Source organism: Panthera uncia, chromosome A2 (genome assembly GCF_023721935.1).
Source record: "Panthera uncia isolate 11264 chromosome A2, Puncia_PCG_1.0, whole genome shotgun sequence".
NCBI classification, from domain to species: Eukaryota; Metazoa; Chordata; class Mammalia; order Carnivora; family Felidae; genus Panthera; species Panthera uncia.
The window spans coordinates 58,571,743-58,599,654 of NC_064816.1; the positions used below are offsets into that span (position 1 = coordinate 58,571,743).

General features: G+C 59.6%; 2 protein-coding genes, 1 long non-coding RNA gene and 1 other non-coding gene across 9 annotated transcripts; all 4 read right to left on the reverse strand.

The window, feature by feature from the left end:
* Positions 1-959: 959 nt before the first annotated feature.
* MYO1G (myosin IG) lies at positions 960-16,319 on the reverse strand. Of its 2 annotated transcripts, XM_049641187.1 has the most exons (22): positions 16,120-16,319; positions 14,458-14,666; positions 14,240-14,333; positions 13,445-13,610; positions 13,217-13,270; positions 12,727-12,822; positions 12,369-12,488; positions 11,574-11,798; positions 11,319-11,464; positions 10,771-10,885; positions 10,487-10,657; positions 10,235-10,305; positions 9,061-9,135; positions 8,736-8,868; positions 8,011-8,177; positions 7,512-7,719; positions 5,629-5,852; positions 5,034-5,178; positions 4,345-4,449; positions 4,082-4,195; positions 3,396-3,550; positions 960-3,110 (listed from the first exon to the last, which is right to left on the reverse strand). In XM_049641187.1, exons 1-22 carry the CDS (start codon positions 16,209-16,211, stop codon positions 2,954-2,956), a joined length of 3,042 nt encoding a protein of 1,013 aa, XP_049497144.1. In that variant the 5' UTR covers positions 16,212-16,319; the 3' UTR covers positions 960-2,953. The 2 variants fall into 2 exon arrangements, with proteins under 2 accessions (XP_049497144.1, XP_049497145.1); XM_049641188.1 differs by lacking the exons at positions 960-3,110; positions 3,396-3,550; positions 4,082-4,195; ... (1 more) ...; positions 5,034-5,178; positions 5,629-5,852 and adding an exon at positions 5,862-6,968.
* A 2,402-nt stretch (positions 16,320-18,721) lies between these two features.
* On the reverse strand, positions 18,722-21,889 carry LOC125929749 (uncharacterized). Of its 5 annotated transcripts, none has more exons than XR_007459949.1 (5): positions 21,140-21,879; positions 20,161-20,732; positions 19,808-20,012; positions 19,491-19,647; positions 18,722-18,843 (listed from the first exon to the last, which is right to left on the reverse strand). XR_007459949.1 is itself a non-coding variant. In XM_049641189.1 (5 exons), exons 1-4 carry the CDS (start codon positions 21,506-21,508, stop codon positions 19,639-19,641), a joined length of 621 nt encoding a protein of 206 aa, XP_049497146.1. In that variant the 5' UTR covers positions 21,509-21,889; the 3' UTR covers positions 18,722-18,843; positions 19,491-19,638. The 5 variants fall into 5 exon arrangements, 1 of the variants encoding a protein (XP_049497146.1); XR_007459951.1 differs by having other exon boundaries at positions 20,148-20,198; positions 21,140-21,530; XR_007459952.1 differs by having other exon boundaries at positions 19,808-19,995; positions 20,161-20,198; positions 21,140-21,528.
* Positions 20,849-20,980, reverse strand: LOC125931156 (small nucleolar RNA SNORA9). The gene has a single exon (XR_007460407.1). It is a non-coding gene; the product is annotated as a small nucleolar RNA SNORA9 (small nucleolar RNA).
* Positions 21,890-22,646: 757 nt separating the features above from the next.
* On the reverse strand, positions 22,647-26,053 carry LOC125929750 (uncharacterized). The gene is made up of 2 exons (XR_007459953.1): positions 25,761-26,053; positions 22,647-25,325 (listed from the first exon to the last, which is right to left on the reverse strand). It is a non-coding gene; the product is annotated as an uncharacterized LOC125929750 (long non-coding RNA).
* Positions 26,054-27,912: the final 1,859 nt, after the last annotated feature.

A 27,912-nucleotide genomic window follows, 5' to 3' on the forward strand; every position in this document is an offset into this window, starting at 1 on the left:
AGCCCCAAGCTGCTTGGCCTCCCCAGGCCCCCACACCACTCCCCTCTTGTCCCCTCAGGAGCCAGCAGGGGCATTCCGTGGGCACATTTTGGGGCCCTTCTGCAGGAGTGTGTATGCTTCAGGCACGGACACCCTCTACGAGAGCAATTCCCACCCTCAGTGGGACGGCTCGGTGGGTCAGGACCCAAGACTGCACAGCTGGCCCCTTCTGTGGGAGGAGGGGTCTTCACCCAGCTCCTGGGCCCCTCCTGACAACCCCTCTCCATGGCCAAGCCCCTCGTCTATAAACTTGGGGTCCACAATGCTGACCACACAAGTGGATTCTGAGAACTTCACAGGACAAAGAGGCTTACCATGTGGGACCCTTGCTTGGATAAGGATTGAGACAAATATGTGGATTTTATTTTGATAACAGTTCTTACAAACCACCTGTAAAAGGACATTTGGCGAAAACTGAGCGTTGACCAAGTGTTCAGCGACATAAGGGAATTATTACGCATTTTGTTAGTTTTGATCCCAGCTTTTGGTCATGTAAGATAACATGCTTCATTTTGAGAGATGCGTATTGATATATTTAGGGATGAAATGGTGTGGTATCTACAATTAACCTGAAAATATTTCAGGAAAAATTGAACCAAACGTGGCAAAATGTTCACGGTTCACTCTTAGTATTGGATATATAGTTATTGTATTATTCTTTTATTTTTTATTATATTTTTCTAATTTTATTTTTGAGAGAGACAGAGGACGAGTGGGGGGGTGGGGAGGGGGTGCAGAGAGAAAGGGAGACAGAATCTGAAGCAGCTCCAGGCTCTGAGCTGTCCGCACAGAGCCGGACATAGAGCTTGAACTCATGAACCGTGAGATCGCAACCTAAGCCGAAGTTGGACGCTTAAGTGACTGAGCCACCCAGGCGCCCCTATTATTCTTTATAAATAACATTTTTTTAAAAGTTAACAAAAAAAATAAAAATAAAAAGTTATCATTTACAACAGCATCCAAATCCAGTGGTCCCACGAATTCATGTGATAAAGATGTGCAAGACTATTGCAGAGAAGCTCAGACAACTTATGACAGCTCATTGGCTAGACTTGGGGACACAGAAAGATACGCAGACATGGGTCAGAAAGCTTAATCTTTGTTTCCATTACCTATCACAGTGCAAAAAACATCACCACTGGATGTAGTGGCTTAAAACCACCATTGCTCAAAACTGCTGGTCTGGCCGCCTCCGCCTCACCTCTGTCTCTCTCTGTGTCTCGTGCTCTTCCCGATGTGGCCCCTTGCCACGTGTCTCTGGCTTCTCAAGGCCCGGGCCCGGAGACGCCCCCACCTCTTCTCAGGGCCAGCCTGGAGTCTGGGGGATCCTGCTTGGGCGCGGACATCCACCCGAGGCCAGAGGGCACCGAGGCCCTGCCCCGTGAGGGGAAGCAAAGGCTGAGTCTCGTGACTCAGCAAAGCCAGTGCCTCGGCTGGTGTGCTGTGGGGCGTGTGTGCCTGGAGCTGCCCCATTCAACACATGATGGCAGGTCACAGAACCTGTCCCCTCCCCTCCGTCACAGAGCAAGATAAAGCTCACACTGACCTCTGACCTCGGCAGGTACGGGGCTGAGTGTCATTTGCAAAGCGCTCCTTTTGTGACAAATTGGAGGATTTGTAGACTGATGTGAGGTTGAATACAGGGGGTCCAGACCTTCCTCTTCCTGGCCTGTCTCCCGACCCCTCTGCTGGTGTCCAGACCCTGCAGCCCGGGGAACCTGCCCGGCAGCCATGACGCTCCTGTCTGGAGGCTGGAGAAACCACTTTTGGCTCTGGGCCTGCAGCACAGAGCACCCTCAGCAGGGCTGGACCCCCAAATGTGGCCAGGAAGTGTTTTCTCCCTCACAAAGCTGCAGAGAACCCAGAAAGGAAGCAGGCTGTCCTGCTGGCCTTGGCCAGGACCACCCGCTGTGCAGAGCAGCCGACTCTCCGGATCCCAGGGGATCTGAGCACCCTTCACCATCAGCTTGCTCTTCAGAGAAGGGCTGGCTTGTCCTAAGGCCACCAGAGCTGGGGACAGACGCGGGAGCGGGCTATGTGGGGGTCTCCATGGGCCTCCAGGCTGGGCTCCCAGGGCAGGAACAGCCTAACACAGCCGCCCACCCAGCAGGTGGCGACCTGCCACACCCCCTGGGGAGGCCTCAGAAGTTGTGAGCCCTTCCAGGTGGCTGTGGTGGACACATGCCACATCCTTCCATATCAACTGGGAACAACAAGGCAAGGATGCCACCCAAATTTAGTGAGTCCCAGGAGGAAGGGGCCACCTACGGACAGAGATTTCTGGGGGTGGGGATGGCAGGGCTGGGACACTGAGGGACAGAGGGGCTGGGGACCCACTCTACTGGCCAGAGAGGGGAGGCATATCCATCTTCCTCTGGGTGGTTTCTGAACAGCCCCGGACTTAAGGTCCTTTGTGTCCCAGAGGGAGGGTTCCTGGGGCCTGGAATGCCCGCACTCAGCAGAGACACAGCAGCTGGGACAGTGTCTGCTGCGCTTAACCACAGCCCTGCCCTGAGGTGGCCCTGGGAGCCCTGAGCTTCCCCATGGCTCAGTAGGGATAAGGCGAGGAGCCTTATGGGAGGGGAACAGGAAGAGACCCTGGCCCTGGAACATAAAGGGCACGTTTCCTCCCGGACTGTGGGCAGCACATCCAGCCGGTCCAGTCTGGGGTCCCTGGAAGAACCGGGTCTTGCTGCCCCACCGAACTGGGCCCCCAGGCCTCTTCCTCCCCTTCCGGTGACCGCACGGGGTCAGCGGAGGATGCTGGGGTTACGTTTCCCAAGTTGTTGGCAGTTGTGCGGACGTCCACCCACAGATGCAAGTCTCGAAGGGCAGAGACACGCTGCCTTTATTGCGCGTTGCGGGGCTGGCGTTGGGTGGGGGGTGGGAGGGGGTGCAGGGCACGGCCAGCGGGTCAGCGGCTCGGCCAGAGGAGGGTGTAGGCCCCGCGGCTGCAGCGGAAATCTGGCTCCGGCTGCTCGGGCTTAGGCTCCACTGACACGAGGCGCCGGGCCCCGCGCTGGCTCAGCGGGATGCAGTCGGAGACGCGGACTTCCAGGGCGCACCCCTCCCTGAATCCGGGCGGGAGGGCCGTCAGGGGCGGGGCGGGATCCGTGGCGCAGCACCCTCCCTTGTGCGCTCCGGCACTCACCCCTGGCAGTGCGCCTCCTGTCCCCGTGCCCCAGGACTCACCCCTGGCAGTGCCCAGCCCGCCGCGCCCCAGGACTCACCCCTGGCAGTGCCTCCCCACCCCCGCGCGCCCCAGATTCATACCTGCCAGTGCACCCCCCCACCCCCGCGCGCCCCGGACTCACCCCTGGCAGAGCCCCCCCAACCCCCGCGCGCCCCTGACTCACCCCTGGCAGTGCGCCGCCAGCACCCCCACCAGCTCCCCGACGCGGTTGTCCAGCGGCGGCTGGGAGCGGTGCAGACACACGACTAGATCGTCCTGGCCCCGCGCGTGCAGCACCACCAGCTGGTCCCGCCCACTGGTCACGCTCAGCCCGGTCACCTGCTCAGCGAGGGCTAGCTAGGTTCAGCCGCCCACCCCCTCCCCACCGGGCTGTCCCCGGGGCCCCTGCGAGCTCCCCCCCCCCCACCGGGCCCCCGCCCCGGGTCCGCCCCAAAGGGGAGGACTGGTCCAGGCGCTGCTCCCGAGAACTTGCTCCAGGACACGGTGGAATGTTCTAGAAGGGCGCCTCTAACCCGGTGCCACCACTGCCCTGCGGCTCTCACCCTGAGTGTGCTGGCGTGGCCGGGACGCTGAACCTTCTGCCCTCCACCCATTAATGTCTAACCGGCGCCAGCGGCGTGGCCAACGCACCAGGTGGGCCCCCACGCGGTTACAGCACTCCCTCCCCCACAGGGGCAAGAACATGGTGGGGCAGGAGACAGGGGTGCAGGGAAGAGGGCCCCGCGGCTCGTTTCCTGCCTTTCCCGCCACCCCGAGCTGATGCTGAGTTCTAGAAAGCTCAGGTCTTCCCAGGTAGGCTCGAGGGGCGGGGCCCCGCAGAAGCCCCCACCTCACCCCCACGGGGCTCACCAAGGCCAGGGGCACGGTCCGCATCACCCGGTACTGACGGCCCGGGTCCAGCTTGTAAAGGTGCCGGTCAGTGAGCAGGAGCGCCCGGTCCTGTCTCTTGTTGAAGCGATTCACCTGCGGGATAGGTGCTTTGGGGGTCCTGTCGCGCCCCAGGGCCTCCTCTCCCTGGGCCCGGGTTTTCACCGACCGGGGTGGAGCTGACCGCTCCTGAAACCTCCGCCCTGGGCTGGGCTGGGCTGCGGCTCTCCGGCCCCACTTCTCACCTTACGGACGTGGCTGGAGAAGAGCACAGTCCCAAAGCCGTCCTTCTCGCGGAGAGCGTTCAGTCGCTGGGTGAACAGGCCAGAGGCTGTGGGGTTGTCGGTGGCCTGAGGACAGATGGGGCTTGCCTGAGGGAGGTCCTTGCTCGACCAGCAGCAAGTCTGGTGAATCCACACGGCTACCCTTCCCTTTGGAAGCCAAGCCGAGTGAGGCCCTGTGAAGCCTCCCCTGGGTTCTCTGGGGGCCCCCCTGCACGGACCGGTGCAGCCCCAGGTTCTACAGGCCTGTGCCCTCCACTGCTGCCCACCAGCCCAGAAGCTGGGATGGCAGGGGCCAGATGGGACCAGGGAAAACTTTGAGCCCCTGGCCTTCATCCCCTGTAGAATGGGGCCAGGGGCACAGCTCCCGGTGCCTGTGTGAGGGCCAAGGGGAGCCATGGCATAGGGGTGCATGAGCCCGAGAAGGGGGTGGGTGGGGGACAGAGGGTGGAGGAGACCATGTTCAGTAAAGCCCAGGCCGGCTGGTTCTGGGTGGAAAGCTGAAACTTCAGAGGCAAGGGGCTGGCGGAGGGGCATGGCCTCCAAGCCGGCTGGACGGCCAAGCCCTGGGAGAGGACACTGGGGGTGGATACCGGCAAGGTCTAGCCTTGAGCCTTTCCTTGGTGCCCAGCCTTCACTGCCCCAGCACTCACAGAGGACAAGTAGTCCCGGGCCCAGGCCCGCCGGCAGCCCCAGTCCTGCCGCAGCTCTTGCAGGATCCCCATGGCAGCCACCTTGGCCTTGATCTGGGCCATGTCTGAAGGTGGGATGTTCTTCACCAGCTGCCGGGCCCGCCACCTGAAGGGAATCTGGTGGTCAGATGGACCCCATCCCAGGTCCTGCCCCCCAGAACTCACATGCATGGCCTCTACTCCCTTCCCCCATGGGACAAGGCCCAGCCTCTCAGCCTGGCCCCGGCCGCCCTGTGTTTCAGCCTCCCTGGTCTGAGCACAGCAGTTGCTGGGGCTCCCTCCCGGAGAACCCCTGCCCAGCCTTCAGAGCTCTACTCAGATGCTGTGTCCCCCACTGCCTGGCCCCAGCCAGCCACTGTCCTCTGCAGGCTTCCAGCAAAGAGACCTCGGGGCTCTGCTGATGACCGTGGGGGTGTGGGGACCCAGCTAATGTGCACGGCCTCCTGTTTTCCCGCTTATGAAATGGGGCTTGCGAGGTGCAGGTGACTGGCACCGGGGGTTCAGTGGGCGCTAGCTGCGTGGGGGAGAGCGCAGGGGTGGGGCCGAGGGCTTGCACCTGCAGAACAGCAACCGGCAGGTGTCCTGGAAGGGCTGCAGCACAGCAGGGGGCGTCGGCCAGACCAGGTCCCGGCCATACAAGGGGGGCTGCCTCGCGGCCTGGAAGCGCCTGTGCAGCTCCGCCAGGTGAGCGCGCACTTTGTGCTTCCGGAAGCAGCGCATGATGGTGTAGACGGCCCGGAGACGCCGGCAGCGCCACCTGGCCAACGTGCCGCGCCATGCCTGGAGGGCCAGCCAGGCTCTCATCAGGCCTGGCCAGGCCCCCACCCCCTCCACCCACAGCCTGCTGCTGGGCAAGGCTGACCTGTCTGTGTTGCCCAGGGGCCACCTCCACCTGGCGGCAGGCTGCTTCCCTGGTGGGCACACGGCCCTGCCTGTCGGGGCCTCTGCCTGACCCCTGGGAGAGCTCCCGCTGCACACCCTTAGACGGAAGATCCGACACCCGCAGGTGTGGGTGCTTCCCCCCCAACGAGGGGCTGAGCTGAGCTGGCCCAGGTCTGACCTCCAACCCAAGGAGGCCCCAAGATGGGGGGCACCCCAAGAATACAACCATGAAAATCCAGACTGGAGCCCCACAGCAGGCAGCCCAGACTCAAACAGATGGAGGACAGGATGGATGGCACTGTGGACAGCCCTGGAAACATGGGGCCACAAGGACCCAGTGTGAGCCTCCTGAGTCCTGTTTCTGTGACAGAGGCATTGTGTCCTGTTCCTAAAAACGGTCCCTATGTGTTAGGAGAGAGAGCAAAGCTAACAATTATTAAATGCAGTGTGTTGTCACTGGCTGGGTTTGTAAAGATGTGAGAAGTAATAGTGGGACATTTGTGGAAACCTGAACACAGGCTATGTGTGATTCAGGTATACGGATGATATTTTATCAGCGTTAGGTTTCTTGTCTGCTAAGGTCAGCATGGTTTGACATCCTTGTTCTTAGGATATGTGTGCTGAGATATTTGGGGGTGTCATTACTTTATAGAATTCAGGAAAACAGAAATACACGTGTATGAGTGTCTGAATGTGGGTGTGGGGACAGACGCACAGAGGTGGGGTAGCGGGCACAGGATGTAGCAGTCCAGGTGGACAGGAAGTAATCAGAGAAATCTGTTGACTTTTCAGTAGGTTTAAAATGTTAAACAGGGAGAGACACGGCGGCATCCCCATCCTTTGGAAACACATCCTGAAACGACTCTAAACAAAATGATTTGCTTGAACAGAACTGAGGTGGGGTGCAGGTGTCGGCAGAAAACCACACTGGTCACAGGGTGACACAACTGATTGCGGGGAGTAGGTGGGGGAGTTTGGAGCCCCAGCATGCATGGTTTTGTCCAGGTCCCAAGTCTTTTAGAATAAAGAAGAAAAAAGTAAAAAAAAAAAAAAAAAAAAAAAGGAAGGTAAAAAGATGGCAGCCAGATTCCTGAAAATCTTGTTCTGAGCACCTGGATCCACCCCAGCCTGAAAGAGACAGCCTCAGGACTGAGGTGAACTGAACCACAGCCATACTTTTTGATTAAGTCAGTTTTAGTCCTGGTCTGTCTCTGACTAAAGGGGATTCCTGTGGTGCCTGGAGGTGTGCCTGTGGGCCCGTCGGTGCATGCATACCCCCCAACTCCAGGTGGTGCACACCCACCCCTCCCCTCCTCCCAGGTGCACACTCATCCCTCCCCTCCCCCAGGTGCACATCCACCCCTCCCCCCTCCAGGTGCACACCCCTCCCCCCTCCCCCCAGGTGCACACCCATACCCCCAGGTGCACACCCCTCCCCTTCCCCCAAGGTGCACACCCCTCCCCCCTCCCCCCAAGGTGCACACCCATTCCTGCCTCGCCCCAAGGTGAACACCCTTCTCCCCACACTCTCCATGGTGGGCACCCAGCCGGGCACACCTTCTGCAGCAGCAGCACGATGATGGGAATGAGGCGCGCGCGGCTCTGCTCCAGTGTGACCAAAGTCTGGGGTGAGCGGATGAAGAGCTTGGTGTGGCCAAAGGCCACATCGCCCTGCAGCCCGTGCTGCTCCAGGAGGGCACTCGCGGCTGCCCTGTCAGAGCCCAGGAGGTGGTTGGGCCACGTGTACTCACAGGTCATCTTGTACCTGTGATGCAGGACGGGGCGGTGGGCACCATGCTCTAGGGACAGGTGTGGAACCACCCCGCGCTGGCCTGTCACACCTGGCCCATGCCACCGTCCCACATGCCACTCACTCCAGCCCACGGCCACCCTGTCCCCTGTCCTGCAAGGGTCCTCGCTGCCAGTGTCCTGCGTGTCTGCGTCTGAGGGGCCCTGGGGGCGTCTGGGACCCTCTGCCTACCCCTCAGACTCCTCATTGGAGCCCGTGGGGGACAGACACTGGGGAGATGGGGCTCCCAGTCACAGGGAGTGGTACCTGAGCAGGAACCGAGGGTAGGGCTGGCGGGAAGCAAAACCGGCCCTCCGGACACGCACATTCTCCAGCAGCCCCAGGTATTCGACCTGGTGGCGACAGTGGCCCTCGTCCAGCTTTGCAGCCACCTTGTCCTCATTGGGCTTGATGCAGCGGACGTAGAAAGGCTCCTGCCACGACATTGGACACTCAGGGAGACCAGCGTCAGCCCCCCCACCCGGCCACCCGGCAGGTGTGCCCCCTGCCCCACTCCCTCACTGTGTGTATGGGAAGGGGCTCTTGCAGGGGAAAGGGGAGGCTGAGGGGCTGTGCCGGCCTCCCTCTTGCCTCCGCAGAGGCCAGGCTGAATGTCCAGATGTTCTGTGGCTAAGCGGGCTCTGGGGTCTTCCTGAGGTCCCTTTTGACTTTGAGCTCCCCAAGAAGCTGCTTTCCTGTCCCTGTGAGTCCCGCCCATGCACTAGGCGGTGGGGACAGGAAAGAGGCTTCAAACCACGAATTTACTCAGGCTTCAGCCCAGCCCAGGACTTGTCACTGGCACTCTGGCGGCTTCCTGCTGGCTGATGGGGGTGGGCGTGGGGGTGGGGTAGAGCTCACTGCAGGAGGTGAACACCACCTTTCCCAAGATGTGCAGAAGTCGGCAGGGGGCGTGGGCAGTTTGATGCACAGGCACAGACAGAGGACCTGGAAAGATCCAAGGCAGGGGCAGGGGCAGGGGCAGGGGGCAGTACCTTGGAGGCCAGGTTTTCCACCAGGGCCACCATGGAGTTCTTGAAGAGGGTGCCGGCTGTCAGGGGGCGCTTGGTCACCTCTGTGATGTCCTGCTGCCCATCTGGCCACATGGCCCGCAGGGTGGGGTCTGAGCTGCAAACACAGGCCACATCCCCAGCCGCCCTCTGGAGGGCAGCCCCGCCCCAGCTCTGCCACTGGTAAGCTTTGTGGCCTCTGTGTTAAACCTCAGGCTGTCAGCCCATGAGGCGGGTGTCAGACCTGGGCGTCTGAAAGCCTGTCGTGCTTGAAGCCCCAGGGCTCGGCCTGCACCTCCGGCCCACACACCTGTTGTACAGCAGCCGCTTGAAGTCCTGGAACAGGTGGTCCCTGTTCTTGTCGATGAAGCCCTCCACTGAGTACCTGCAGAGGCAGGGCTGGTGAGGGGCCTCTGACAGCCCCAGGAAGTCCCCACCAGCCTCCCCCTTCCTCCCTCCAACACCCACATAAGACTCCCCTCTCTGAGAGCCTCCCTCCAGGAATATGAGTCAGTGGTTGTGCCCACAGCACTGAACCCTGGCTCTAGTGCATACGTGATGTGTGGCCTGGGACCAGTGACAACCCGTCTGTGCCCTGATACACATCACATGCTCAGAACAGCGCCTACTGAGTTTCTGTAAGTATCAGTGACAGCAATTAAACGAGGAACTCCTGACTCATTGGTGTGTTTTGACTGTGGCACCAAGAACCTCAGATTCCTTGTCTTGCCCTTTGATGACAAAGGCTAGAAATCGCTCAGGGCCAAACTCTTGGCTCCACCTGGGGCTCCGGCAAAGGCTACGGGCATGGGGTCTGACCTCTGGCTGCACTGTCTTCTCCGCTTCTTGTCCTTGTGAGGGACAAGTAGACACTTGTGCCTCTCCCTGTGGGCCACCTCAAGTCCCAGTCAGGATGAGGTGAGCAACAGGTAAATTTGTAAAATAGCACGGAGATTTCCGAAGGACTCCGTGGGCATCGGTACTGAGCTTGTTGGAAACACTGACTTTGGCCCCTTTGCGCCCCACCCCCAGCTCCCAACCTGCATCTCCAGGGAGGACGCCTTCATAATATCGTGTCCCTCCCCCAGCACCAGCATGGGGTGGGGCCTAGATGAGAGCATCTTTTAAAGCTTCCAGAGGATTCTATGGTGCAGGCAGGACTGAGAGCTCTGATCTTAAAACCTCCATTTCATGCGTTTCACTTGTGTACCTGCTGACAGGCACGTCTCAAGTGTGCAAGAAGGGGAGATGGGGTGCCTGGGTGGCTCAGTCGGTTAGGTGTCCGACTCTCAATCTCAGCTCAGGCCATGATCTCAAGGTTCATGAGTTCAAGCTCCACACTTGGCTCTGTGCTGACAGCCTGCTTGGGAATGTGTCTCTCCTTCTCTCTGCCTCTCCCCTGCTGTACTCTCTCTCTCTCGCAAACTAAATAAATAAACTAAGAAAAAGTAAAAAAAAAAAAAAAAATGGTGAGAGGGCCTTACGTGACATCCCCTGCATAGTGCTTGATCCGGAAGTCTCGGCCAAACTCCATGGTCTTGTCTGTGGGGCAGAGCTGGGGAGGGGGCGGGCCAGGGTCAAGGCACAGGGCAGGGGTTGGCACAGAAGACCGTCCTTGAGGGGAGGCCCGGCCACCAAGGTCCCACCAAGACAGGCAGCACGGTGCCTGTGGGGCTCAGACAGGGACCAGCTGGGGACAGGTGGGGCGGGGGCGGCCGCAGGGGGCAGAGGAGCACCTGGCGGCTGGTGTAGTGTGCATGGTGGCGGTGGTGCGTGTCCAGGCTCTGCAGGAAGATCCGGTCAGTGATGGTGCCCGCGGCACTGCAGGCCTCATCCAGTACAGCCAGCACGCCACGGTGGGGCCGCTCCACCAGGTCCACGATGGTGGCGTTGTTGAAGTAGTCCACCTGCAGAGCGGCTGGTGTCTCCAAGTGTGCCCGTGAGCCTGGGCCACTCCGCGCCCCAGGGCCCCCGAGCGCACCGCCCCCCATGGCCCCCACACACCCTTGCCGGCACTCACGCTCTGCCAGGCAATGCCCTCCCGCTCGTACTCCTCCTGCTCCTGCTTCAGGATAAGCTGGATGAACAGTTGCTGCAGCTTCTCGTTGCAATAGTTGATGCAGAACTGCTCGAAGCTGCGGGTGGCGGAGGGGCCCGCGGTTACGCCCTGCACTCGCCCCGCGGGCCGTCTGGGGCTGTTCGCTCTGTGTAGAGCCCATGCACCCATTCCGGCGGCCCCTCCCGGAATAGCTCCCCTGAAGTTCCCCCGAGGCGCCCCACTGTGGGGGAGCATCTCCCGCTCCAGACCACCCCCCACCCCTGCCAATGCTCCAGAGTGGATTTGGGAGTCATGGCCAGGGGAAGTGAGCCCCAAATCTTGCCTTCTTGGGCACCACTGGATGGGAAGCACAGTTGAGGCACACTCGGGGGCATGAGCCTGGGGCTAGGGACCAGCTGAGACAGACAGACGCCGCACATCCTGCTCCCTAGCCCTGCGGAGCTCCGTGGGACTAAGGCAGCCCTAGAGGTTGGGGTCAGAGTGTGGGATGCGGTGGTTGGGCCGCCCACCTGTTCACAGGGAACACTTCGAAGCCATAGATGTCCAGCACGCCGATAACTGTGTCCTTGCCGTCACGCCGGGGGTCCCGGCCGCGGGGTTCCATGACACAGTTGATCCGGTTCACCACCCACTCAAACAGCCGCTGGTACACTGCCTGGGGGAGGCCAGGAGCCAGCTGCTTTGAGCTGCATCTGTCCTTGCCTCCTCTGGGAAGGCCTCCTGGGTGTCCCCGCCTCCCTCCCCACAGCCTGCCGCCAGAGTACCTTGGCACAAGCGTCCCGGGCATAGCTGGCCTCCGCAGCCGTGTGCCCCTTCTCAATGAGCTCCCTGCCTCCTGAGGCCACAGTGCGAGACAAGAGGCAGCGCATCACCGACTCCCGGGGCGTTGCCGTCAGTTCGGCCACGTGGTCCACCAACACCTCCTCGGCCACGGCCACGTGCCCCTGCTCCAGCCTGCTCTCCTCCATCTCCACAAACTCGATGTTTCCCTGGTGATGGCGAGCCATGACAGTCAGGCTCCCCGTCCCAGATCCCAGAGGAGCCTGCCTGCACACCTCTACCCAGGGAGAAGAAAGGACAGGCAGGGATAGGGGTGTAGGGGGGCCTGGCTTCTGCCAGGGGAGTGGCCCCAGATGAGGGAGTGGCCCACAGCGCAAAGTAGAGCCTTCTCCAAGGCTTCCCACCCAGAACATTACATCCGTGGTCCCGCTGCGTCTTCCTGCACCCTCTATGTGCCCCCTGCTCTTCAAGACACCTCACAGAGAGGTTCAGAGGGGTGGAGCAACTGACTAAAGCCACACAGACTTCAAATGACAGGTGCAAGAGGCATCCGCAGGATGCTCAGCTTTGTTGAGCCTGCTGAGTGCAGGCTCACCTGCCAGACACGGACGTGGCATGTTGCAGGCCTGACCCGTACGTGGGCACACAAAACCCATAGCTCGGGGAGGCCTCCAGGCTTCACAGAGGGCTGGCTATGGGGCTGGACTGCCAGAGGCCAGTCTCCTCCTCCAGGGGCGGCCCTAGGACACCACGGCCCCTCAGCCCCTAGCCGGGCTCACCAGGTGCAGAATGGCGGCCAGGATCCGGCGCACGGAGTCCACCTCCTCGGGACTGAAGCCGATCACCCTCATGGCTTCCATCACTGCCTGGTGGTGGCTCCTCTCGTCGCTGTCCAGGGGCTGCAGGCAGAGGGGCTCAGCCTCCCGGTGCCACGCTGAGCCCGTGATGCCTCTGACCTGTCCTGCCTGCTCACCTGCTGCACCCCTCCCCATGCAAAGCCCCCAATTCCTCCCCGTGGATCCCCGTCAAATCGGGGCCTCTGTGGTCCTGCCGCCTGCCTATACCCAGTGCCCCGGCACCTGGCGCCATGGAGCCTTGGGCACCCTGGTGCTCCTGCGGAGCCCCACCCCCACTCACATTGAGCCCCGCTCCCTGCCGGGTGAAGCTGTACAGGGCGGGGTTCCTCTGCAGGTGCAAGTCTTCCAGCTGTGAGTCCTCACAGCCCCGCAGGACCTGGAGGTCAGGCACACCCCTTTGTCAGGCCCTCCGAACTCCAAGGACTCCCCCTGCAAACGTGCAGGAGGACAAAACCGAGGGAGTTCATTGACAGTGTGGACACTGCCTGAGTCCAGCGGTCAGACATGCTGTAGACACCACGGGAGTACAGAGAGATCCCGCTTCAGCAGTCAGGCATGATATAAACACCACCACAGTCCAGGAAGATCCTATCCAGGGGGCCTCACCCAGTGTAGACACCGCCCCAATGGTGTCCAGGGAGCTCCCCAGCCGCAGGGTGGGTAGGGAACTGGCGGTATCACAGCAGAGGGGAGACCGGGAGGGAAATGGGTTGTGGGTGGGGCAGTCGGAAGGCCTTCCTGGGCGCTACCACACCCCTGCTTTGGCTCACCTGGTAGAAGGCGTGGAAGTTCCGTTCGCCCACGTGCTGCTTGAGGACCCGAGACTGAGGAGAGAAGGGCAGCTGGGCCCTGGCCCCACGCAGGGGACCCCTCCCAGAGCCCCCAGGGTGGTGCGGGCAGAGTGGGTGAGGCAGGCCTGGTGCAGAGGGGGCCCCCTCAGAGCCTGGCACCTCCCAGAAAGTGCGTCCTGCCCCCGGACCCCAGGCAGCAGGGCCCACCTTCTCCAGCAGATAGCTGTGGATGTGCCCCCCGACAGGATCTCCTTTGAAGTCGAAGTTGATGTCCATGTACTTGCCGAAGCGGCTGGAGTTGTTGTTTCGGTTGGTGCGTGCGTTCCCGAAGGCCTCCAGCACGCACGTGGACTTGAGCAGCACATCCTTGACCCTGGCGGGGCAGGGGGGCTGGGCTGGAGGCCGCAGACTCAGCACCCCTGCCTGCCGCCTCCCATCTTGTGGGCTGGGAAGGCCACCTGCCAGGTGCTCTCGGAAGTGCACCTCCTTGCCTCCCAGGCACCTGCAGCCTGCAGGGAGGACAGCGCACCCCGCCCTGCACCTCCAGTCCCGGGGTGGCCCAGAATTTCCAGCACTGGGCCCCCAGCCCCCGGAACTCCACCTTGGCTCTCTCGACAGGAAGGGCCCAGGAAGAACTGGGGCTCTCACACAGGAAGCTGCTCCCACGTGGCCCCACCGGTCACAGCCGGTAAGCAGCGGGCAAGGAGGTGGACAGGCGGGCCCTCATCCGGGCCAGGCACTTCCTGACCGTCCGGGCAACTACTCCCTTCTGTGGGGTCAGCCTGAGGGCCCAGCGTCTGTCTGTCGGCCCTGTGCACCTTGCCTCTTCATGTTCCTGGCGGTGGGTCCCCCTGGCACTGGGCCTGCCTCCCCTGGGGTTGAGAGGGCCTGCACGGGTCACCTGGAGCCCTCCTGACAGATGAGCCCACTGAACTCTTATGGGTCTTCCCCTCCAGGTGTCACACCCAGGGCCACCCCTTGGCCAGCTCTCCCTGCTCTCACCTCTCCACTTCTGCCCTCTGGCTGGGGTTGGTGACGGCAGCGATGTACTGCATGATGTGCTTGCTGGCCTCTGTCTTCCCTGCCCCACTCTCCCCTGCCGGGCAGACGGACAGTCAGACAGAATTAGCGGCTGCTCCCCTTGACCGGTTCCCTGTGCACCCCCCTCCACCGGGTCCGGGGAGGCTAGGCTACCTGGGCCCTGGCGACGGTGCACGTACCTGAGATAACAATGCAGGTGTCCCTGGACCGCCGTTTCATCGCCCTGTAGGCAGCGTTGGCCACAGCGTAGAGGTGGGGCGGCCGCTCATAGAGCTCACGGCCCTGGTACTTGGCGATGGCCTCAGGCCCGTACAGGGGCAGCTCCTGGTAGGGGTTCACGGACACCAGCACCTCACCGATGTAGGTGTAGATGCGGCCCTTCTCGAACCTGGCACAGGAGGGGCCGGGCCTCAGCGCTCAGGACTGGGGTTGTACACCCAGGTGCTGGGGCCGTGGGCCGCTGTGGGGAGCCTTGGAGAGGCCCTAGACCACCCCAGGGCTGAGAGTGGGAAGCGGGTGAGGGGTGATCTGAGACTTCCCGGTGCCATCCTGCTGGAACCCCACCCCTGCTGCAGGGTCACGTTGGGGTCCACGCTGCTCTCCACGGGGGTACCAGGAATCAGGACCACCCACTTCACGAAAGGCCGATTTGCCGAGGCCACACTGGGAAAGGTGGAACCAGGTGGTCGAGGTCGGAGAGGAGAAAGGGGCTGGGAGGCAGTGGGAGGAGACTCGGGCTGCTTCCGTCCTGAGGCCCCCGCCCAGCCCCACCCAGATGGCTGGGACTGGGGAGGAGTGCAGGGAGGGGGCCTAGGGCTGCGGCCCCCCCCCCCCCGCATCCTCACACCCCTCCCCGCCCCTTTTTGCGGCCCCCCCCCCCCAGGACCTACATCCCTCCCCCTCTTGACCTTTCTGCCCTGGGAGGCACCCGGGGCTGCCTGCTCCCAAGCGGTCTGGGACCCGCCCTGCCCCAGCAGCTTGTGGCCCGTCCCTTTCAGGGGTTCCTCTTCCTCTGCTGCCGCCTCAGTAGAGGGAGTCCCCCAGCTCAGCTCCCTCCACACACCCTCTCGTCGCCCGACCTGCCCCCTGCGAACCATGTGGCCGGGTTCAGTGCTCCATCGTGAAAATGGAGCTGGGGATGCCCTCCCGTCCCATGGGCTAGGTTGTCAGAATGAAGTGAGGTTATGCTTAGCCCTGGACAAAATAGCTCTTCTCCTGTCCTCCTCCTTCAACAACGTGTGCCGGGCGGGTGGTGCCCCCTAGCTCCACAGCCGCCTTCTGTTCCCCCTGGCCGTCCACCTGTCCAGGTCCTGGCGGCCACCCCATCTCCCTATCCCCTGGCTCCTGCAGGGCAAATCAGACCCCATGTCACTTCTAGCAGCCACGCCCTGCAGCACCCCATGCACCCCCCTGAGCGTCATCTCAGCTACACCCCGGGACAGGGCCTGCTCGCTTCCCTTGGCGGAGGCGGTGGGGGGGGGGGCGGGAAGGGAAGGGCCCAGCACACGATCCCTGGCCGGCCGGAGAGAGACTGTGTGCCCTGTCGGGGCTGGCACCTGCCGGTCCCTGCCAGTCCCTGCCAGGCAGGAGGGGCAGAAGGCAGCCAGACTGTGTTGAAGGAGGGGGTCTGGGAAGCCGGCCCATCACTGGCTGGCCACCCTTGCCCTGGGAGGACTGTCCTTCGTGCCCGACCAGGTCCCCCTGTAGTCACCCAGACAGCGGTCCGGGTGTGTGTGTGTGTGTGTGTGTGTGTGTGTGTGTAAGCACCACCCCCCCAACCTGGGCTGACAGGGACCAGGGAGCTTGGGGGTGGGGGAGGGGGCCCGGTGCCCTGCGTTCACCTGAGCTTTAGGTTTTCCATGAAGTCCTCCATGGTCACTTGGTCCAAAAGCACAAAGTCGGCTTTGCCGCAGTCAGGGCCTTCCTCATCCATCCTGCTGGCGGGAGGCACCCGGGCCAGGTGGCCCCGACCTTCCTGTACAGAGGGACAGAGGGGAGGGTGCTGGGAGCAGGCCCAGCCCTCTGGGCCTGTCTCCCTGGGCGCGTGTGGTAAAGGAGGAAGTGGGTTCTGGCCCTGGGGAGGGGCTGCCCTCCCCCCTTGCCGCTCCCTCCCGAGAGGGGCTTTCACCCTTGCTTCCTGGTTCCCCCAACCAGAGGGCGGACTCCCGACGGTGGAGGCACTGGGGGCTCTGGAAGGTTTCTGCTGACTGCCTTAGTAAGCTTGGACCCTCTGTGGTCTCTATGCCCATGCCTTGGCCCAAGCAGGGGGGAGGGTCACCCGTGTAGCTTGACGTGGTCATGGCTGCCAACCCCATGTGTGTGAACTCTCAGAGCTCAACACTAGGTGCGTTTTAGGGTGGGTACCTTGTATCTTGATTAAGAGTGGGGAATGCTGAGGCCCAGAGCTTGGGGCTGGGGTCTAGAATAACATTCTTGTAATTGTGCAAGGCCACACCAGGATGTGAATGACAAACCCTGCTCTAGGTCAGACTGCACCACACCACAGGGCTGGTGGCCTGGGATCCTCACGCTGAGGCTGAGGCTCGGGAGAGTCGTGCCACAGGAAGCCTGTCCCCCCCTCCCCCGGCCTATCCCTTCAGTAGTAAGTATCAGGAATAGTAGAGAGCTCTCTACAATGGGCAGACCGGCTGGCTCAGATTTGTCTCCAGCCTCCTTGACCCCATGGCATCCTCCAGGCGGACAGTTCTGTCTCCACCCACTGGGTCATGCGGAGGCTGGAGTATCGGCCAAAATTGAGTCATCTGTGGGATGCTTTCGGGGGCCTGTACTCAAAAACTAGTCTGTTTAATAACTGCCTTTCAATGAGCCCACTTTTTGAACTCTGCAGTAACCGACATGCAAGTTAAGGGATTTTTTTTTGCCCCTCAAATTCATTAAGATGAATACAACCTAGTAAGACTGGGAAATGCTTATTCAAATGCCTGATTAAACTGGGCAGGCACCCTTGCACACCCTCTTCTCTTGGGAGCTGTTGGCCTGGCCCTTCCATCAAGACAGGCCTGGTGCTTTTGAAGGGCTTTTCCACACCAGCGCTCAGGAGAATCTTGACCCAGGATGTCACTTCCCCAATCTCCAACCCATGGGGTCCCCCGTCATGCATTAACACTAGAGGAACTCAGGTGAGGTCTGAAATTCCAGGGACACAAAAACCTGAACGGAATCAATTTTCACATCCCTGGATAGTTCTCTTTGGGTTTTTCCTGGTAGAAATGTCAAGACCATCCTGAGGTTGGGGATTTGGCCCCTGGGCGGAGCTTGCTATGGGCTTTATGGGCTGTCAGTGTGACCTCAGGCCTAACCAGTCTTGTCTGGAGATGGGGATGACATCACACCAAGTCCTTTCCCTTCCTGGTTGCCTCCCTCTCATCTTGAGGGGGGACGACAAACCCCTTTCGGGATTTCAGCTGGGGCACTGAGCAGGAGCACAGGGGCTGTGTGTCACTCTTCTGACCTCATGGGGTCAGCCGAAGTTCCAAGATGCCTCCCTCAGCCAGGTCCCTCTCCTTCCCGGCCCCACCCTGGCCCTGCTGATGCCCTTGATCTTTTTGGTTTCTCCCTGGCAGGTTCCCGGACCACTCAAGATTTATGTCCATCTGGGGGCAGTCAGTTAAGTGTCCGACTTCTGGCTCAGGTCATGATCTCGTGGTTTGTGAGCTCGAGCCCCATGTCAGGCTCTGTGCTGACAGATCGGAGCCTGAAGCCTGCTTCAGATTCCCAGTCTCCTCCTCTCTGTGCCCCTCCCATACTCATGCTCTGTCTCTCAGTAACGAATAAACGTTAAAAAAAAAAAAAAAAAAGATTTACACCCACCTGACTGGGGAGGGCGTACCGAACCGCAGGCTGCTGCGAACCGCAGGCTGCTGCGGGGAAGGCCCCACCAGGGAGGGCACCTCGTCAGCCACCGCCCACTCTTCCCCCTCCACCCTGGGGGTTTCCTCCCAGAAAGTACACTTCTGGTGTGGCCTGGAGTTACACCTGTGGGCACTGTGCATTCACACTATCAGTTAACAGACTGACCGCATATGTTTTCTGATGCAAGCGGGGCCTGCTGACATTCCTTGCTGATAGCCTCACCAACATGAGCTAAATAAACACCTAAACCTGGGAGTGGGCAGGTGTAGTCCACCAGAGGGCCGGCATCAGTTTTCCAACAAGTCAACTGGGTGTGCATCGCTCACACTGAGTGTCAGCCCACACATGGGCCTGGCCACCTGCATGTGTGTGCAGGTGTGAAGATGTGCCCCACACCCAGGTCTCACCCCGCTGGTGAGGACTAGAGGGAAGGAAGTCCGTCAAGGCAGCAGAGGCTGCTCTGAGGCTCCAGGTAAAGCTCCTGATGGTAGGGGGCTGGCGCCCCATCACCTACACAGCCATTTGCAAAGACAGGAGTGACAAGAAAGGAGACCCCTCCGGGCCGAACCACACACTGAAAAGATTTTATTAACTATCCCCATCTTCCCACACAGGAGCTGTCAGAGGGGCCGGGGTCACAATGACAGCGACGAGCCTTGTTTTGGAAGCAGACAGCGCAGCGGCATCCAAACCTGAGATCAGAGAACACCAGTTAGAGTCGCACACCAGGCCCCAGGCCACCCTGGGCAGAAAACAAAAAATTCCAGCTGCCTCCATGAAGGGGAGCATGCCAGGACTTGCACCTGCTTTGAGAATGGGAGCAGCACAAGGGCATGTCTGTGGTGAGGCCACACCTTCAGGCAGGAGGAGGAGGGACTTGGAGGCCTGCGGTGAAAAATCAAGTAACTTGAGCACAGCCAGGGACTCTCAAATGCCAGTTGCCATAGAGGCAGGGACAGAACTGGACCAGGATCCACACCCCTGGCCACACCGTGAGCTAACCAGCCCTGTGACGGGACTCAGCAGCAGCCTGGCCTTCCCAGGCCAGCACACCACCAACCCTGGAGGTTCCTGGGGAAAAGGCTGCAGGTCGAATCCAAAACCACCAAGGCAATCAACACCGTGCCAAAGAATCAGGGCCTGAAGAGTCCAGGTATTAGACCACTATCGTCCAAAAATAGTCTCGTGAGCTTGAAAGCAATTAATCTTTCTGGGACTCCATCATCTGATTTTCAGTATGGGAAGATCAGAATAAGTTGATGGTTTTGAACTTCTCGGGCAGGGGGCTCAGGGAAATTAGTAGACATGAAGTGAAGACAGACCTCTCCAGCACACTCACCACTGCAGATTCCAGGAACAGCTTGGCAGCCACCGACGAGGCCATCTCTCAGGGCTCTTGCATCTTGGGATTGCGGTGGCTGACACACTGGGGGACTGCGGACAGTACTGTCATGTGCTGGGCAGGGTGACAAGGTGGCCCGCCAGTTTCAAGCATGCTGGTAGGACACACAAGGCCTTTGATTACAGAGCTGACCCTTCTCAGCAGCAGCAGTCAGGGCGTCGGCATCTTCCCCCAGCCCCAATTCCCACCAGGGGAGCCGGAAAACACCCACACACAGGGAGGGCCGTGTGTTACAGGAAAGCCAAGCCTTTTACCTGCTCTCTGCCCCAGAGGGAGGCACTCCCTTCTATGTCCCAAGGCTGGCTGCTATTCGAACATCTGAAGATGGGCCAGAGTTCAGTCAACGCCTTGCTCACAGGACTGCAGAAACATGAGACTGAGTGTGTCCTCGAGGCCGGTGTGGTCAGCGTCCGCACGTGGACTGAAGAGGCAGATCCCAAGTCTGCTGAAAGCCTCAACCTTCAGAGGAGACGTGGTGTGACCCGGCCACCCAGAGGAACTATGCTGCCCTGCCATGACCACACTGGCCCATCCCTGACAGCACCCAACAGCCCTCCCACCAAGGCCAGGACACCCCGGGCATTCCCCTCCCACCTAAGCTTCCCACCTGCTTCCAGATTCCACTCCTCCCTCTGGGTCTGGCATCTGGAAAAGGGCAGACAGTAAGTAGGGTGGGAGAGACCTGGTGTGCAATCGCGATCTGCCAGTTTCTGGCTGGGCAACCCTGGACGTGGGCCCCTGTTCCATATCGGACCCAAGACCACCTCTCAGGGGTCCCCAAGGATTTGAACTGGGGGAAGAACAAAGACCAACAGGAATGCCCTCCTTTAAGATGAGCACACGCTGGCTTCACCCTCCAGCAGCCCCACTGCAGAATTTCACCATTTTTTTCCTACAACTTGTGATATCCCATCCATCCATCCATCCATCCATCCATCCCACCGGGCTCGTCTGGCACTGTTTTCCACTCATGATTCCCCGAGGCTCCCCCTTTACCACTCCCCCTAAACTTCATTTCCAACTTTTGCAAGGTTTTTAAGGACAATAAAATAAAATCTGCAGCGAGCGTGAACACAGCAAACACCCCCAAATCCACAATAACTTCTGTAGATGTGAACGTTCTGTGAGCTGCATGGTCTCCAACAGTAGCCACTTGCCAAAGGTGTGTCTCCTGAGCACCTGCCAAGTGAGCAGTGAATAAAAACCCGGATTTGAAACTTTACTTCCTCTAAACTCACGTGGCAACTGCAGATGTTTACAACGTGCAGCACATCAGAAATGGAAAAAACGCGGTCATCTGTTCGAAATTTCTATAACCTTGCTCTGGATGGAGCAGGGCAAGGCCTCAAACCGTTTCCCAATGTTCTTGCAAGCACTGCAGGAATGCACGGGGCCACCCCAGACCCAGGCACGCTGGAGGCTTGCCGCCCACCTGCCCGAAAGCCCCTAGGCCTGGGGCACCGGCCCGGCCTGCAGACCAGACGGGAGGGGCTACCTTCAACGCTGTCCCCCACGACCCTGGAGCTCCTGAGCGGAACTCCCTCAACTCCCAAGAACAGAGAAACAGCCGTACGACCGGTCATTACCCAGAGCTGCCCTCCTGCCAGTCTTCCCGGCAAGTACTCCCCAGCTGCGATCAGTCTCCGGAACGGCGGGCCGAGACCCCCGGGCACACTCGGCGGATTCCGCAAGGGCTTCCGGTGAAAGCGGGGTGGCGGGCGCCGTCGGCCGGGGAGCAGCGGCGTGAGCGGCGTCACTTCCCCGAGGCAGCGCCGCGAGGAGGACACGCGGTCAGCCGCCGCCGGGACGCCGCCCCCGGCCGCGACTCCATCCCCGCGGCGCTGCCCCCACGGCCGATCCTCCCCTGGCCTTAGCAGGGAGCGAGCGCCGCCGGGTACCCGCGATGGCCTCGGATGCCCAGGCCGCCCGACAGCCTCCTGTCGCCAGCGACACATGACAGCGCCGAGCACAAGTCAGCGCGCCGGAAGCCGGCCGCAATGACGTCACGCAGCGCACCGGAAGTCGGCCACCGGGAGGACGCGGGCGGAAGTCGGGTAACGGCTGTCCGGGGCCGCGGGGCCATGGAGTGGGGGGCCTGCCTCCTGTCCGCTCCCATCGGGGTGCGCGCCCCCCTTTCCGCCTCACGGCCGTCTCCGCTCGAGTGGTGTCCCTGACGGCTCAGGGATCCCGGCTCCCGACGCGGGGAGGGCGCACGGCCGGCGGGCAGGGCCGGTCCCGCTGGGCTGAGCGCGAGAGCGCTTTCTTTGTCGTCGCCTCCCGTGAGCGGTTTGCCCGTGGTGGACAGCCCGTCCCGGTCTATTCTTTCGCTGAAATAAAAGTATTTCCTTCTCTTCTGCTTTTGTGGAGCGCTTGACTGGGTTGGGAGGGCCGCGCCGGGGAGGGTACTGAAGCCGGAAAGGGTGCGGCTGGTCGGAAATTGTAGGGCCTTCTCCGAGGGGACCGGGGGCACGGACTGCATGTTCGGGGGTCTGGGATCAGGGATCAGGCTCGCAAGGCGAGAACGGAGTTCTGTAAGTAAAGAAGAGCTGAGCAGGGCTCGAAACTCATTTTACTTATGGCACCTGCTAAATCCATTCAAGCACTTCAGCGTATACGAATCCCATTATGTATTTTATTAAATCTCATGAGACGGGGCAGGAGTTTTACTTCCAGATTGCTCACATGGAAAATAACATTTGCCGAAAGAGGTTAGGAGGCTTGCTCATGATCTCCTGGAAGGCTAGGTTTTTCTAGCTTAAGAGTTTGGTGCTGTTTGCCTTCCGTGAGTCTGCCACGAGATAAAGAAACGGTGTGAAGATGTGGGTGTATATGTGTGACCAAAAAAGGTGGGCTCTCCCCAGGACGGAAAGAGAAGAGCTGCTTTCTAAAATCATAACAAAATTCACTAGAGAGGAGACGATGCTCTATGGAAACTGTTTTCCAAAGAATAAGAAAGTGCCAGTGGCTTCTGGGTGGCTCAGTCAGTTAAGCATCTGACTTCGGTTCAGGTCATGACCTCCCAGTTAGTGAGTTTGAGACCCATATTGGGCTCTGCACCGATGGCTCTAAGCCTACTTGGGATTCTTTCTATCTCCCCCCCCCCCCCAATAAATAAATACACCTAAAACAAAAAGGGTGCCAAAACATTAAATATCATAGAACCAAAGCTCACTTGAGTTGTACAGGGAGGGTGCATGAGACAGGGACAAAGGGAGACAGACCTCTCAGCAGCATTTTAACGACTTAACAGACTATCGAAAAGAACTTTCTTCAAATCCACATCTCCAAAGAATAACTCCACTATTCTTCCAAGCCAACTGGGATATATGCCTGGAAAAGAATATTACCAATTTGGCTCTGGAAGAATACATAAGGAGTTACAGCCAAGGAAATGTCAAGGGGGAGCTGGTGGGGTCTCTTCCACAGGAGGCCACACAGGGTGGCTGTACTCACAGGGACTGTCACAATCTAGAGCTGGTTTGGTCCTTTATCATTTACAGGCCTGGAAACTTGAAACTACAAAGAGAATTCACTTGAAGTGAGTTGAAATTCTTTTCTTTGCTGAGTAAATCAACCCACTGGATTTGTCATGGGCACAGCATGGTATGAGGTGCATGTGTCCAAGGACAACTTGGAGACCTCTCGTTAGTTATGTGCTCTTTAGTCTCATGAGGGAGATCCTGGATGGGGGAGAGGACAAAGAAAACACTGAAGTCAGCCTTCGGAACAGTGAAAAGATTCACTTAAAAAAAAGGGGGGGGCACCTGGGTGGCTCTCTCTGTTGAGCATCCGACTCTTGGTTTTGACTCAGGTCACAATCTCACAGTTCATGAGTTTGAGCCCCCAGTCGGGCTCTGCACTGACAGTGCAGAGCCTGCTTGGGATTATCGCTCTCCCTCTCTCTCTCTGCTTCTCCCCTGCTCAAGTGCCGTGTGTGCGTGTGTGTGCGTGTGTGTGTGTGCACACGCTCCCTCTTTCTCTTTGTCAAAATAAATAAACTTCAAACAAACAAAACCTACACCAATTAGCTGGAATCTAGCCAAGACATGAGTCCATTGAAAACTGTCTTTGAGAGGGCCAGTTGAAGATAAATCTTCACTTGTTCAGGGCTTTCTTGAACACTCGAGAGCTTAGCCAGGGGAGACTGTGTCCATCTTTGTCTGGCCAGGTGCACATCATTTGTCTCATTAGAACTCGGACACAAAGAGGAATCCCGCACAGTCTCTAAAGGGCCTTACAGTCTAGTAGAGGAAGTGTCCTAACATTAACTCTAGCTAATTAACTCTAGCATCAGGACACACAAAGTATTCTGGGGCTGGAGGAGGGAAAAACTGCATCCAAAGATTGAGTGGAGGAGAAGATACTTGAGCTGGGTGAAAATGCCCAACAGTCAAGTCCACTAGGGATAAACCTAATAGACCAGGTCTGGTTTATTAACCTGTTGCAAAGAGAGAACCCTAGAGATTTCTGCGTTGTGTCTCATGAGGAGACTGGAGAGAGAATTTTGTAAGGTTTGGGGTTGCACTGAATAATTCTGAGGAGGGGAGAGGGGAAGTGAGGGCCATCTTCAGATGGTTGCTGTCACGAAGTGTGGACCACTTAGTAACTGGGTCTTAGGTATTTTTGTTCATGAGGTAGGGCCACAGAGCAGGCTATGGAAGTTACCGGTAAGAAGGAAGAGGCTGTCAGGACACTTCACAGCTGAGTTGTGACCTTGGGAGAAATGTTTTCTGTTAACACTGTACTGGCTCATCAGTGCCTATTATAATAAACTGAATATACAAGTGGCCAGTGGCCAGACCATTTATGAAAATAGGCCCACGGCCTGCAGCAGCCCACCCAAAACCAATGCCTCCTCTGCAGAAGCCTGCCCAGGAAGTCGGCTGCTCGAAGTCAGACTTGGGGCAATTCAGACTGCTGGCTCTGGTGACAACCCAGAAAGCCATACAATACCCTGTGACAGTCCAAATAAGCCAGATGGCCAGGACTCGGTCAATAAATGATATCTTACCTAATTTTTGTTCCCGGGTCCAACTCAGGACCAACCAGAGAAAATCGAACACAGGAGATGCCCCACTTCTCTAGAGTTCATCTCTGGCTCCCTCAGGCCCACAGCCCCCATCAGGGCACCCCTGAGTCCCCCTTTTCCACCATGAAGCTCTCCCCCTCTCTTGCTGCCTCTGGGCCTCTACCAGGCCAGGTGATGGAGTGACTCCCTCACTATTGCAGGCTCTGAACAAATATAGCCTTTTCTTGTTCTCATTTGGTGGGTCCTCATTATTTCCCTGGGTTCAAAGAGCTCCTGGGTTGGTGAGCACATGGTGGTGCTGGTGGATTGGTGACCTGGAGAGACATGGAATCCCCGTGTCCGTTCCTATACCTTGGTCCAGACATCTCTTTCATCTGGAGGCTTACCTGTAGCTTTTGTCATATCCTTTTATAATAAGTTGGTAAACAGTCCGTGAACTCTTTTTCTGAGTTCTGTGAGCCACTCTAACAAGTTAATTGCACCTGAGGGAGGGTCATGGGAACCCCAATTCATATTCATAGCCAATTGGTCAGAAGCACAGATACCAGTTTGGACTCGCGGTTGGCATCTGAAGTGTGGGGGGTCTTGCAGGATGAAGCCCTCTACCTGTGGATCTGATGCCGTCTCCAGGTGGATGGTGCCAGAGTGAGTTACTGTGGGATACCCAGCTGATGTCACAGAATTGCTGGGTGTCAGGATCTGGTGTCACACAGCTGGTGTCAGAATCGCTGCAGGAGCAGTAGCTGTTAAGAGTAAAGGAGACACAGGAGGAGAGTGGTTTTTCCTAAAACATGGGCTACCGCAAGCTGTAGTAGTGTTATGGGCTGCTGAGAGTATAGAAAAAGGTACGTTAGTGGGAGACCCAGAAGACCAGACCTCTGTGCTGGGGTGGGAGCCCTGGGCTGCACTGCTCATGTTTGCGGGGGTGGGTGCCAAACGATGCAGATGGAAGACTGAAAGATCATCTCCCCCACCTCTGCTCTATATGCCAAAGGGCCTGGAATACCTTTGGGAGTGCTAGGGACCAGCTATTTATTTGGTATCTGTCTCAAATAGGGTCCAAGGGATAGGCCAGTAAACGTAAAGAGAGCTCTGAAGAATGGGAGAATAGTAGAGGTAAGAAGGAGCCGCTATTCTGAGGGCTGGGGTAAAGCCCCCGGGGGAAGAGATCTCCTTACCCCCAGGGCTGAGGTCCAACTTGCTTGGAGAGAGCCTAGCTACAGCTCACCAAATGGCGGAGAAGAGCTGGCAGGACGTCTGGCAGTCCCTCCGGAGTGCCAGGAAAGCTGTTCAGGGGCGCGCCTTTGCGGCTATAGGGCAGGAGCTGGAGCAGCGTTCTGGCAGCCTGCACCGCGGAGTCGGGTGCTCGCGGAACCTGGAGCTAGAAGAAGCCGTCCTTGGTGCGGGGAGGTGGGCTCCGGGGAGGCCTCTCCTTCTGCAGCTGTCAAGGGAACTCACTGGAGCCGGCAGCAAAGCCCCTTCCTCCCGCACTGCCTCCCAGGGGGTTTCTTCCCCAGCACACCTCTGCAATGGCCCACCTGGCAGGGAAGAGCGCTCAGAGGGCCCAGCTCCATCCTGCAGGGCATGGAATGAGAGTGAACGCGGAACTAGAGATAACACACAACCAGCGCAGCAAGCAACATTGTAAAACATCAGTGGAGACAAGTAATGGTTTGTTTGGTATCAGTTTACATTCTAGCTGTGCTGCAAGGTTCTGGAAACAGTTTTTAAACATTTTTTTTTTTTTTTTTTGAGATAGGGCGTGAGCTCGGAGGGACAGAGAGGATCCAAAGAGGCTCTACGCTGGCAGCACACAGCCAGATCCGGAGCTGTAACCCACGAGCCACCCACGAGCTGTGAGATCATGACCTGAGCCTAAGCTGGGCGCTTTACCGACAGAGCCACCCAGGAACCCCTGTGCTGCAAGGCTCTTGTTAGCAGCTTGGCTTAGTGGCAAAATAGTGTCCTCCTGTTGCTGGCTCCCACTTGCAGCGTGGCGGGCAAACCACCAGACTCTCCAGACTCGTCTGTAAAAGGCGGCAGTTACCCTGGTGACCCTTAAGGTCATTGACTGTTACGGTGACTGTTCTGATAGGACCCAGGCGTTGCTAGTTACTGCATCCCCACCTTCCTGAGGGCTTGTCTGAGCAACACAGGCACTGCAGCAGAGGAAGTCGCGGAAAAGGGCACGGATAAGGCAGACGAAATTTAGGCGCAGATTGAGAAAGATAAAGGAAGCGGCTTCGCCCCGCTGGCCCCGCCCAAGCCTTCCGGTGGCCCCGCCCCCAGCCCCCAATCTCCCTTCCCGCCAGCCACGCCTTCCTATTCCTGTTGGCCCCGCCCACCCACCCGGCAGGCCCAGTCCTGGGTATCCTACCAGCCCTGCCCCCTTCCCTTCCTGTCCTCACCTTCCGGCCGGCCTCGCCCCTTCCTGCCAGCCACGCCCTCCCTCCCTCCCCGCTAGTCCCGCCCCACCCGGCGGCTCGCACTCAACTCACATGGCCCGCCCCCGCCTTCCTGCCAGCCACGCCCACCCTTCCCGCTAGCCCCACACCACCCCTCCGGCCTCGCCGCCATCTCATAGGCCCCACCCTTCTCTTCGTGCCAGCCCCGCCTCCTTCCCATTCCCCCCTCTCCACTTTCTTGCCTCGTCCCTTCCCTACATGCCCCGCTCTCACCTTCCTGCAGGCCACGCCCCTTCCAGCTAGCCTCTCCTATCCCCGCCTGTCCCGCCTTCATCTCACAGGCCACGCCCTCCCCGTCCTGCTAGCTCCACCCCCTTTGCCTTCTCGTCCCGACTTTCCTACCGGCTACGCACCTTCCCGACAGCCCCGCTCCTCCCACCAGGCCAGCCTCTTCTCCATACCTGGCCTTTACCTTGCTACCGGCCCGCCCTCCTCCTGGTAGCCCGCCCCTTCTCGCAGGCCCGACCCCTCCCCCAGCCACGCCCTGCTCTTATGGCTAGCCCCTCCCCTTTCCCCGGCCCCGCCCCCTGTTTCCATTGGGCCGGAGCGCGGCTTTCCCGAGCGCGAAGCAGGCCGGGAAATTGGCTGCCCTAAAGATGGCGGCAGAATTGAAAACCACTCCTGCGGCCCTGAGGGGCGGGGCCCGGGCTGGGGGTCGGGCTGGGGGCGGGGCAGGCGCGCTCTCACCCCGCCGAAGGGCAATGGGGCGGGAGAGGGGCGCGGCAGGCGCGCTCCCGCGGCCGCGAAGGGGCGGGGCGCACCGGGAGCGTCCCCGGCCGCCCCGAGGGGTGGGGGCGGGGCGGGGCGCGGGGCGGGGCCGCGCCTCGGCCCGGAAGTGCGGGGTGCGGGGTGCGGGGCGCGGACG

What these genes read in the sequence shown, in the direction of transcription:
- MYO1G (XM_049641187.1), bottom strand. Translation starts at nt 16,211, where the DNA reads ATGGATGAGGAAGGCCCTGACTGCGGCAAAGCCGACTTTGTGCTTTTG. An exon ending in CACACTACACCAGCCGCCAG is followed by an intron (nt 10,306 to 10,486) that starts GTGCTCCTCTGC and finishes CCCCCTCCCCAG; the next exon opens with CTCTGCCCCACAGACAAGAC. An exon ending in TACCCTCGGTTCCTGCTCAG is followed by an intron (nt 7,720 to 8,010) that starts GTACCACTCCCT and finishes CCTGCATCACAG; the next exon opens with GTACAAGATGACCTGTGAGT.
- LOC125929749 (XM_049641189.1), bottom strand. Translation starts at nt 21,508, where the DNA reads ATGTGTCGCTGGCGACAGGAGGCTGTCGGGCGGCCTGGGCATCCGAGG. An exon ending in TGGCAGGAGGGCAGCTCTGG is followed by an intron (nt 20,199 to 21,139) that starts GTAATGACCGGT and finishes GCCCTTTTCCAG; the next exon opens with ATGCCAGACCCAGAGGGAGG. An exon ending in GGAGTGGAATCTGGAAGCAG is followed by an intron (nt 20,013 to 20,160) that starts GTGGGAAGCTTA and finishes TCTCCTCTGAAG; the next exon opens with GTTGAGGCTTTCAGCAGACT.